General features: G+C 33.3%; 2 protein-coding genes and 1 non-coding gene across 4 annotated transcripts; 2 read left to right on the forward strand and 1 right to left on the reverse strand.

Moving 5' to 3' along the window:
* The first annotated feature begins 1,340 nt into the window (after window positions 1-1,340).
* On the forward strand, window positions 1,341-2,887 carry ESC (Putative AT-hook DNA-binding family protein). Its single transcript, NM_101943.2, has one exon — window positions 1,371-2,887. It carries the CDS (start codon window positions 1,839-1,841, stop codon window positions 2,772-2,774), a length of 936 nt encoding a protein of 311 aa, NP_173514.1. The 5' UTR covers window positions 1,371-1,838; the 3' UTR covers window positions 2,775-2,887.
* A 502-nt stretch (window positions 2,888-3,389) lies between these two features.
* On the forward strand, window positions 3,390-3,932 carry AT1G08945. Its single transcript, NR_143443.1, has one exon. It is a non-coding gene; the product is annotated as an uncharacterized misc_RNA (transcript).
* A 1,825-nt stretch (window positions 3,933-5,757) lies between these two features.
* On the reverse strand, window positions 5,758-10,051 carry AT1G20910 (ARID/BRIGHT DNA-binding domain-containing protein). Of its 2 annotated transcripts, NM_101944.3 has the most exons (14): window positions 9,794-10,051; window positions 9,163-9,465; window positions 8,896-9,029; window positions 8,771-8,810; window positions 8,349-8,401; window positions 8,207-8,252; window positions 7,856-7,948; window positions 7,291-7,413; window positions 7,087-7,135; window positions 6,946-7,009; window positions 6,709-6,775; window positions 6,547-6,597; window positions 6,212-6,304; window positions 5,758-6,119 (listed from the first exon to the last, which is right to left on the reverse strand). In NM_101944.3, the coding sequence occupies exons 2-14, from the start codon at window positions 9,448-9,450 to the stop codon at window positions 6,024-6,026; spliced, it is 1,197 nt and encodes a 398-aa protein (NP_173515.2). In that variant the 5' UTR covers window positions 9,451-9,465; window positions 9,794-10,051; the 3' UTR covers window positions 5,758-6,023. The 2 variants fall into 2 exon arrangements, with proteins under 2 accessions (NP_173515.2, NP_001320528.1); NM_001332476.1 differs by having other exon boundaries at window positions 5,758-6,304.
* Between the last annotated feature and the right edge of the window lie 2,193 nt (window positions 10,052-12,244).

Below are 12,244 nucleotides of genomic sequence, written 5' to 3' on the forward strand. Positions count from 1 at the left end.
TATAAAGTAGTAGTATCAACTAATTTGACATTTTGATAATTATCAGCTAGTCTTATCACATTAATGGATCATTAACTTTCTCCAAACTTATCATCAAAAAGGGTCCACTCCGTTTTACGATATTTAAAGGAGTATACATGGGTAGATCTCACTATCTCAGTATAGAACAAAGGACCATTACCTAGATTGATTGTTCTACGTTATGCGCCTTATGCCCTCTTGACAATAAAAGTGAATATAAAGTACTTTAGTAGAACATTGATTCTTTGATATATAATTAGCTCGGGTTTAGCAAGATAATTTAGTAGCAACCAAAAAAAAAAAAAAACACATCACAAGCAGAATTAATCAATTGTTGTTCTGCAGCGCTTAAAAGTGACTAATTCTCTTCTTCTTTTTCTATAGTAAAGATGGTTCGTATCCGTTTGTTTATTATAGAACGTGGGTTCTTCTTAGAATATTGTATTCGCAAGCCATATACTATATATCTATTTTAAATTATTATACATTATATTTTTACAAAATTAGTTGACAAAACTAATAATAATACTATACATGTAAATTTTTTTTCTTTTCTTCTTCTATATAACTCACGTTCTGCATCCAGTTTGAATATGAATAATAACATATATCAGCAGCACTATGCAAATCACAAGCCTACAAATATCTAGTAATAATGCAAGTTTATACTAAGTTTTACAATAAAAAGATGCGTAAGTAAATTAAAATTCTAAATAAAATGACCTATAGTAGTATTTTCTCAAGTAAGAGAAGACTAAATAGTACTATTTCTCATTTTTACTTATACGAAAACCTTTTAATTAAGTTACTAAAACCATAAATAAGTTAGTAACATGATAATAACATTTATCAAATAACTTTTGTTTAAACATAACCTCCACGCGCCTTAAAGGGAATGTAGGATTCGTTTTAATCCTTGTGTACCCAACTTCCACTTGACATTTTTTTTTTTTTTTTTTTTTTGTTAAATGATACGTTTTCTTTAGCTCGTATATAATAGTATCTGATAAACAAATTGACCAAATGTTATCTCTTCTGTTAATCTTATCTCATGCTTTCAAATATAAGAATTCCTTCTCTAAATTTCTTTTGTATTATCCGATTGGAGCCAAACAAAAACTGCGACGAACCCCTAGTTTTCTTTGGTAGATCTTATGTAAGGATAACCACTTACACACATAAATTTTTTTGTCGGCATTTGTGTATATGTAATAAATAGTATTAATTTACTTAAAAAAGAACATATTATTCAAATAATAATTATTATATTAATGATATAATAAAGGGGACTGTTTCTCCGCTAAATTCTCGGTGTATGTCTTTGCTTTTACTTTCCTCGTTCAATGAGAGGACCAAAAATTTATTGCAGAGTCGCACATGAATCTCAAGCTTCTCTCTCCTTTTTTTCCCATAGCACATCAGAATCGCTAAATACGACTCCTATGCAAAGAAGAAGCTACTTCTTTCTCTTGCCCTAATTAATCTACCTAACTAGGGTTTCCTCTTACCTTTCATGAGAGAGATCATTTAACATAAGTCACCTTTTTTATATCTTTTGCTTCGTCTTTAATTTAGTTCTGTTCTTGGTCTGTTTCTATATTTTGTCGGCTTGCGTAACCGATCACACCTTAATGCTTTAGCTATTGTTTCCTCAAAATCATGAGTTTTGACTTCTCGATCTGAGTTTTCTTTTTCTCTCTTTACGCTCTTCTTCACCTAGCTACCAATATATGAACGAGCAGGATCAAGAATCGAGAAATTGATTTGAGCTGGCGAATAAGCAGTGGTGGGATAGGGAATTAGTAGATGCGGCGGCGATGGAAGGCGGTTACGAGCAAGGCGGTGGAGCTTCTAGATACTTCCATAACCTCTTTAGACCGGAGATTCACCACCAACAGCTTCAACCGCAGGGCGGGATCAATCTTATCGACCAGCATCATCATCAGCACCAGCAACATCAACAACAACAACAACCGTCGGATGATTCAAGAGAATCTGACCATTCAAACAAAGATCATCATCAACAGGGTCGACCCGATTCAGACCCGAATACATCAAGCTCAGCACCGGGAAAACGTCCACGTGGACGTCCACCAGGATCTAAGAACAAAGCCAAGCCACCGATCATAGTAACTCGTGATAGCCCCAACGCGCTTAGATCTCACGTTCTTGAAGTATCTCCTGGAGCTGACATAGTTGAGAGTGTTTCCACGTACGCTAGGAGGAGAGGGAGAGGCGTCTCCGTTTTAGGAGGAAACGGCACCGTATCTAACGTCACTCTCCGTCAGCCAGTCACTCCTGGAAATGGCGGTGGTGTGTCCGGAGGAGGAGGAGTTGTGACTTTACATGGAAGGTTTGAGATTCTTTCGCTAACGGGGACTGTTTTGCCACCTCCTGCACCGCCTGGTGCCGGTGGTTTGTCTATATTTTTAGCCGGAGGGCAAGGTCAGGTGGTCGGAGGAAGCGTTGTGGCTCCCCTTATTGCATCAGCTCCGGTTATACTAATGGCGGCTTCGTTCTCAAATGCGGTTTTCGAGAGACTACCGATTGAGGAGGAGGAAGAAGAAGGTGGTGGTGGCGGAGGAGGAGGAGGAGGAGGGCCACCGCAGATGCAACAAGCTCCATCAGCATCTCCGCCGTCTGGAGTGACCGGTCAGGGACAGTTAGGAGGTAATGTGGGTGGTTATGGGTTTTCTGGTGATCCTCATTTGCTTGGATGGGGAGCTGGAACACCTTCAAGACCACCTTTTTAATTGAATTTTAATGTCCGGAAATTTATGTGTTTTTATCATCTTGTGGAGTCGTCTTTCCTTTGGGATATTTGGTGTTTAATGTTTAGTTGATATGCATATTTTGGTTTCTCGTGTTTATTTCTTTTCTTCTCATATCTTCGGTAGATGTTACATGTTAGAGAAATGCATGTGTCTCGTTATGTTAGAAAATTCCTTTCCATATATGGCTTTCTTTTATTCATAGCTAGGGTTTCGTGTTGTACCCTATAACTATTATTATAATTAGCTCGATTTGATAGATATATAGGTCTAGACTATTCAATAATGAGTTCGTTTGTTCTTTTAAGAATTTTGAGCTTCACGGCGTATTCTTGATGAAATATTATGTGGGCACATCTCAGGCGCTCATTTGAATATTTTTACAATACGTCAATACGTTACCTTAATCATAGTATAATATAGTTCTTTCAACTTTTTAACAACCTCAATGTAGTATTCATTATAAGGTTAGAAAATTATTATACATATTGATCAATATATACGTTTTGTGCATCTAAATTCATTATTCGTACCATTTGAGTACTTGTAGCGTCTTTTAGCCGAGTATACCTTTTAAGATCACAACTTCTGTGTCATATCTATCTATCTATACGGTGTTATTGTGTTAAGAGTACTGTCATATATACCCATCTATATATAAGGTGTTAAGAATATGCTTACATATTGATCAAAACGTGCATCGTTCTAAATTTTGTAGTTAACCACTTGCCTGATTAGAACGTCTTTTTAGCCGTTTGTACTTACAGTTGAAAATTCCATTGATTGGTGTAATTGGCTATTTAATTACGACAGGGCCGTCTAAGCGATCTCGAGTCTTACCATCTAGGAAAACAACATGGGCAATTTTTAAACTATTTAGCGTTCATACAGTTTCTAGTGTTTTAAAAATACTACATGTATACCTAGTGGCCATGTTATGACCTTTTTCATTCGATCACTACAGTTACTTAATTACATGCATAAAATATGCATTAATGCTTCAGTTAATTAACCGTCGATCCTGTAAAATAGTTGTATCCAACATTATTCAAAGACAGGTTGGCAACAAGTACGTAGCTTTAAGCTAATATTTATAGGTCACATATGCACAGTACCATTTATGTTATAATCGTAGTTTTTGGTTTGAGATTTCCAACCCCTTAATTTTGGCTGGTATGGAGAATTTGTCTCAACTCTCAACCAACACTTCAAATACATATTCTGCTCTTTCTCAATCTATATATATTTCTGTCCCAACAATTTAAATATATATATGGAATATGGTTTTATACCGGTTTATATATTACTATTTTCGTGTTTCTTCGTCACTACAAAATATGAGTTTTTATATATATATATATATATATTGATAAAAAGAACGAGTAAATGATATTGGGGATACTTGTCTAACTAGAGAGATAAAGAGTGAAATTCTATATTCTGCTAAAACTAATCATATTCGTTAAATAGAATGGAATCATTATCTAACATCCCACTGAAAAGTAAACAAATTCATTCATAGAAGAATATGCTTCTGCTATTATGCAAAATATATAACGAGGGGATTACTTTTATTTATTTCATATCTCATACTACATCTTTATTATTTTCCATTTATTCATCTAATCTTTAACCATTTTTAGAGCATAGTATTGTTTTTTGGGATTTTAGTCAATGTATATTGGTTAAAGACAACCGTTACAGAGCACAGTAGAAACATGAAGTAGAGATTATCTCACGTACGTCGGTTACATACAAATTAGTGAACTTAACATGGTAAGATTAACAATGAACATAAATCATTTGTAGTGTCAGTTAAGAGCTAGTCTCTGTCACAACATAACAAAAAATGGGGTTTTGATTACCAAGATATGTGAAAAAGAGGAATGTTCCAATTCCCTAGGGACATATTTATTGACTAGGAACAAAAGGAAGCTTAAGCAAGTAGTAATATTTTTTTATTTTTCATGAGAAAGTTTTAAAGTTATTTAAATGATACCAACATACTAAAACGAATTATAGTTAACTACTTTCAGGTAGCTTTGTTACGCCTATTCAGCTATAGGTGCAATATGGGCATATGGCAATACATAGTTGGGGTTGTAAAGCTACTAAAATTTTGATGAATATGTTATAACTTAGATGTATGATTATTATTGATTGAATTAGTTCTAACTATTTTAGGATGATTTGTTTTTTTTTTACAACTGATATCATGGAACAAATTGCAGATTAATTTCACAAGTCACAATCTACAGTTCTTAGCTAAATATTATAGTGATCAGATGTCTCTTAGTAAAAAACGTTTTAGCTTTGCCAAAATATATAAAATATAAATTAGAATCAATACATATACTTGGAATCATATGACTTTTTTTTGGGGGCTTGGAGAAAGAGCATTGTAGTTGTAAATATTATCAAATTCCCATGCGGTCATGTCATGTGCCTTACATGCAATTGAGCTACACCAAGTTGAGAATCAGCAATAAAAAACCTTTTTTGATCACTGTGAAGTGTGAACCTTTTTGCATGATTAAAGAGAAAGAAAACAAGTTGAGAATAATGTTTCTTGTCTTAATACTGCAGTATTTTCTGATGACTCAAAAACTAGAGTGAGCTTCAAAACTTTTGAACCTTAAATTTTCGTCATGAATTGATGATACATATATATATATATATATAAACAAGTAATGAACCTTTTTTTCTTTTCTAAATCATATATTCCCGATCATGAACTTTTTAGATTCAGGGAAATGTCAATAAGTTTTTTGCTGTTTTCGTTTTCCCTTTAATAATATGCACCACCAATATATGCATACTTTCACTTTCACTTTTTGAAAACAAATCATCTCAGGAGAACTTTTGAAAACCGAAACGCATGAGAACCTAAAAGTATACTATTGGAAGTAGAACTAGTAGATGGGATAGGCAAATCTATTCATCTCTATTAAAAAAATATGTATAAGAAAAGCATAACATTCCGATTTTAGATCAAAATCATCATTGTTGGTTGCATCCTAAATGTCTTTGGAGCAGTTTCTCCTACTAATCTCAAATTATACAAAAGAGAAATATTACAGTAAGATCAAATGTTTGTTGCATGTTCCTAACTTCAGTCTTCAGATTCAAATCACAGTTACAAAACTGCTTCAGCCGCCTAACAATTTGGTTCTGAAACATATGAATTCCTAGAAGAAACCACGAACAACTGACCAGCTCTCTTGAAATCCATTACTGCTCAAACGGAACTCGTATGAACAACCGTCCATGCATGCTCATGACCGCGGATGTGTGAAGCGGATCAATTCTTGCTGATAAGTCAACAATCTGGTGAAAACATATCAAAATGACAGGAAGGTTCTCAGTCTCTGTATCAGTTCAGTTAATGGACATATCTGGAATATAGAAGAAAGTTTTACCTTTTTGAAGGGTGTAATCCCCCAAGGATTGTCAAGCTGCTCTGGCTGGCCTGTTATAACCACCTTTCCCGCAGGATCTGATTGAATTCGAACCTGAGAAAAGACAACGTATGTTCAGTAATTGGAACTATGTACTGATTTTACCAGAAAATACTTATTGCCTACAACACTGTGTACTGAGACTATGAAACTAAAGCCAACGGATCTGCTTTGGTAACCTACCAAATCGCTTTGTGCTTGCTTTGTATTGTCACAGTAATATGCATTCAAACAAAATTAAAAGACAAGGACTTATCAAGTAGCCTTCAGAGACAGGGTTACAAAGGAGTGCTCACCTCTTTGCGAAGAAGTCCAGGTACCAAGGCAAATATCTCGAAGGAATCCTTCTGTGAATTCAAGAAAAAGGAAAACAGATTTGGTAAGAATTCCATATTGGAAACAAACATCCAGTTTGCAAGTTTTTGGCGTTTCTTTAGCCGTTGGCAGAAGTTACTCACAGATTCTTTGACATTTATCTTCACCCAGTCAGCAACGGGTCCAACATCAACAACCTCAGCAGCCAACCTATCATGACAAAAAGGAAACCTTAACGTTAATCTATAGTAATATGTTCAGGTCCAGAAAATGCTACGTTTTCATCTCATTACTGCTAAGAGGCATTGAAAGAAGAACCAAAAAACTAATATAACTATCTTAGAATTGCAAATAAGAAGGAGAGATCAGCTTTCCGTAACTGTTTGTCAGCTTCATTTGTAACAACATGGTCCATGCTAGTTTGTTGTTTGTGTTTTTGCAGCCCTGAAAAAACCGTTTAAAACATAACGTTAAGCAACCCTCGTTGACAAAATAGCAAAGCCTTGAGAACTATTTTGTACCAATGCTTTTGAGTTTCTTGTGCTTTGGGGTGGAAATTAAGCCCTTATCCTGAAACAAAAGGAGAACATCATTTTACTTCCGAAATAAAAAACGACAAAAGAAATAAAAAGTCTTCTTCTTTCTACATGTGAGTCAGATTCCTTGGTGCATGAAAAAATTCTGCATAATGGAATCACAAAGTGCAGTAAGATTTGAAGTGAAACCTTAACAGCAGGCGCAGTAACCTCTCCAGATCCAACAAGGCGCTGCGCATGCCAACCTTGCATAGCACGAGCTGCAGAATCTCTTCGTGCCCTGCCTGACCCTGAACCTTGATGGCTACTTGGCTACAGCAAAGTCCTTGTATCAGGGAAGAAAAAAATATGGAGAAGGGAAAAAAAGGGAGGCACATGAATTTTCGTTTAGGTTTTCTGCAACTTATATGGTAATTTACTGGGTTATGCACACGGATTTCTTATGGCTTTTGTATCGAACACAAAATGGCTACAGCTTTCTTCAGTCAGATTGCAGATAGTTGGGTTTAAAAGGTTTAGCTGGTATTACATAAATGCTGAAAAATAACTCTTATGCTATCATTTCTTCAGTATCAACGACATTTAATCACAGTACATGAAACCTTCCCACAATAAATTGACAAGTAGATACTCTTCATTAATTTTACGGTGCTAGATCGATCTTCATCCAAACTTTCCATATCTACCATTATTTCTATATATTATTCAGTAGTGTCTAAAATCCAAAAGCCATTTTTTTAGGGGAAATTCATACCTCTTTCTCGACACTGGAAGACAGAATCAATGTTGAACCAGGAAGGTTAAGCTCACCATTATTCCTTAAACACTTTTCGTACTCCAAAAGTGCCTGCAATTGAAGCAAAGATATAGATCATATGTACCTGTATCTATATGATAAGATAGAAAGAAAACAAGCAGTGCATTCAAACTTCGAAGTGACAAAAGAATAGTCCAAAATAAAGAGCTACCTCAGCAAGACAAAGAATTAAACTAACTATTATAACACACCATACTAAGAAGAAGCACAAGGAGAATTGTCTGAAGTGGATAAGTAAAAATGAAGACAGGATAAATATACGATACTTATGCACAAAAACAAACTCACCTTCTCATAGAAATTGCGGAATGTGTAGGAGACTGTTGTGCATGTCCTGAATAAAGATAGTTTAACCAAATGTGGAAAAAGATTAGCATTATGAAAAATTGGTAAAGACTAACGGAGAGTCTAAGGAAAATATCAGCCATACTTGGGAGGATTGAAGGATTCTCCAACTTGCCGCCACAGCTTATTTGTGGTGACCTACATTACCATGAAAAAACAAAGGAATCTTAAAGACCATAAGTCCAGCAGAAGATTAAGAAAACATTGAATATATAATTCCAAATATAGCTAACAACAGTAAAATAAATCAGTTTCCCAAGAAAATATCGAACATTCTTTAATGTTTGATATGTTCGCTTAAAGTCATAAATCTTCTCTGAAAGCCACATCGTTATAGATACTCTTATCATAAATTAGCTTACGGATTCAATAGTTATACCCTATATACAGTTCATATGCCATCCACAATTCAAACAATAAAATGTAGGTGATAATCATACGGGCCAACTTAAATAACCAAGACTTATAAACTGACGAACTAAAAACGATATGGTTTTGGATAATTACCACTTCATAGCCACCTAGGTTCACGACTGCTCGCCAAAGCCTACATTGGATGCAAAAGTGAGGCACTGATTAACCAGATATATGGGTTTATTAAGAACAAAAGCACCACTTTTCCAACAACTCACTTGAGAATGTTTAAAGGCTGTCCATAAAACTTAGGAGGTTTAAATTCCAGGAAACTCTCTTTGTAAAAGGCCTCCACTTCTCTTAGAAACGCCACTTGTTCTACCGGTGTCCCTGCTTCATCAGTTCCCTGTGCCTGTAGAGAAAGGTGAACCAGTAAGTGAACAATCACCACATAATTTTCGACCACAAAACAGTGAAATCCAATCCTGAGAAAACAAAAAGACACAGGCTTTTTGAGCCAAATTGAAAGAAACATAGCCTAGTACCTCAGAATCCAGCAGCCAAGTCTTCCTCTTTTTGGCATTCTCACCTTCAGTCTTAGGACTCAACATTTGCACCCTACGAGTCTTCCTTTCAGAGTGGTCAACAACTCCAACAGCACCACCATTCATGCCATGACCATTATTAGCCTGACCATCTCCAAGAAGAAGGGGCTGCGGGATTTCACTAGGGTTGTGATCATTTTCTGGCTCCAAAGGTTCTTCCTCTAAATACTTTGTCTCAACAAGGGCACCAAAAGTCACATCTTGCTCTTGCATTTCGGTATCCACCATCTTAAGCTTCGATTTCTGTTGTGGAGTAGTCAGTCACAGCAAGACAAGGACAAAAGAACAAATCCAGAAGAAAAAAACGAAGAAGATAAAAAAACTGTATATAACTAACTATTGGTGATTCCAGATTAAACAAAAAGGAATTGTCTTTCTTCTCCGCCTGGAAACTATAGCTTCTCTCTCTCTCTCTCTTCTATCTCTAAACGCAATTAAGAATTGGAGCAAACTCACTCACTCTATTACTACAAAACCTCATCCTAATCAAAACTACCACAGATAAACAAGCCGAGAAGACCTTTCAGCTTCCATAGAATACAGAGAGCAGCAAAAAAAAACATATGCTTACCAGTTCTGCAGCGACGGCGACGGCGAGTAAAGGTTGGTATGAGAACGCAGGGACTCCGACGGCGCGCTAGGGTTTAGCAGCCGGAGAAATTGAAAGAAGCTGGAGGAAGAAGAAGAAGAAGGAGATACAGAGAGAGAGCTGAAAAAGGAGAGACAATTCGAAAGAGGAGAGACAATCTTATGTTAATGGAGGAAGGTATTAGTAAAAAAGATGGGATGGGGGATGTTATGTGGTTTTTAACTTTAATTTGTTTTACACTCAAAAAGTAAACAATTTCTTTTCTTCTTTTTGTATCTATTAGTCTTTTTAGACTTTCTTAATTTTTGGTAAATATAGGATTTGTAACCTTTTATTGTTGTTGAATGTTGGGATTTCTACTATATGTAATAACCACGAAAGATAAACATTGAAAAAGTTTTTTTTTTTTTTTTGCCAAAGGGTGTTATTATATATATGAAACATTGTACAAAACATATATACATAGAAGAAAGGAGCTATATGAAATTTAGGTTTACGAAATTACGACAACGATTACGGAGGAAACAAAGAAGATCGAAATTAGTATAAATACGATACAAAAAATATTAAAAAACTTAGGTTTATAGAAAAGTTTATGAATTAATTTTATATTTTTAACAAGAAGTTCAAGATGATAATTAAAATATATGATGTTGAGACTTGGAAATAAAATTTAGGTTTCATGATTTGGAGTTAAGATGTGAAAACTATATCATAATGGAAATATCTATATATACATGTTTGGAGGGGATTTTTGAAGATAATGTTGAAGATTTGAGCCATAATTCAACAATTAATTCAAATGGGTGGGTTTTACTCGGCTTAACTCTGTTCAGATCCTGGATAACATGTTTAATTCAGTTCTGATCTTGGATAACATTAGTTTTTGGAAAAGTTACCTAAAAACTAATAATTAAAAACGAAAATTAATGATTTAATTACCAAATTTAATATAAACAATATCTCTAAACTAACCATATTTCTTATTTACCTTAACTAATTTCCTAAAATATTTCTACCTAATTTAAACATAAATATATAATTCTTCTTTCAATTTTATTTGATCTTATACTTTATTTATTTTGAATTTATATAAAATATATATAGTTAATAAAATATTATATTTTTTTCTGAATATGATGTAATTCAAATTTTTTAAAACGGACATATATTATTCAACCTATGAAGAAATAATATGTGTACAATGTCCAACATCGCTTAGAAAAATTGGACAATGGTTCAGACCCATATTATAAAAGGACCAAAATGATTCTGATTATGAATGAGCATGAAGCTTGATTTATCAGGCGTCCAAAATTAAAATAGTTATCCGATTTTACTCGGATTTTTTATTTTAAAGAATTAAAACTTTAAAATGTTTCAAAAAATTATAAATATTATAACTTTATCAAATGTTAAATATTATAATTTTAAAAACTTTTTATAAAGTTTATCTTTAAAAAATGCTTTAAATATTTATAATTTTAAAACTTATAAAGTTTTAAAAATTATAAATTGAATTTTACAAGAAATTTAAACATTACAAATATAGAAAAAATATATTAATACGAGATGATATATTACAGGAAAAATCTTAAAAATTGGGTCGATATTGTATTTTTTTAAGTTTCAAATTTTATAATATTGAAATTTATAAGAAAATGACAAAATTATGTTTAATTTCACGGGACTGGATTATATGGTAGGACGGGTTTGGGTGGATAATAATTACGATTTTAGAATGTTCTATATCGCTTAAAAAAATTGGACAATGGTCAAGAGCCATACTATAAAAAGGACCAAAATGATTTCGATTACGAATGAGCATGAAACTTGATTTATGAGGTGTCCAAAATTAAAATGGTTTGTTTTACTAGGGTTATTTATTTTAAAAAATTGAAACTTTAAAAAGTTTAAAAAATTATAAATTAAATATTACAAGAAATTTAAACAATATAAAAGATATTAATACGGGACGATATACTGCGAGAGAAATCTTAGATATAACACTCAAAATTCAATGATGAAGTTTGGGTCAATATTAATCTTTTTTGAAGTTTCTAATTTTATAAATATTTAAAATTTATAATAAAATGACAAATTTGTGTTTAATTTCACGGGACGGGGTTATATGGTGTGACGGGTTTGAGTGGATAATAACATGGGATAGTATGCTATGGAAAAAAACATATAATAACAATCATAATATAATTACATAATCTTAAACACTAAACAAAATTAACAATATTAAAAAAAAAAAACTTAAAACTTTAATTTTTTTAAAACACATTTTGATTCTTTTATAATAAATTTAAACATTATAAATATTTAAACTTTATACTACGGGTGAAATTTTATAATTGACTGTTTGGGTTGATAAGAATTTACGATAGAAGTAGGAGTTAAATCCTAGAATGACAATCAAAATATAAT

This window comes from Arabidopsis thaliana (genome assembly GCF_000001735.4).
Source record: "Arabidopsis thaliana chromosome 1 sequence".
Classification (NCBI taxonomy): Eukaryota; Viridiplantae; Streptophyta; class Magnoliopsida; order Brassicales; family Brassicaceae; genus Arabidopsis; species Arabidopsis thaliana.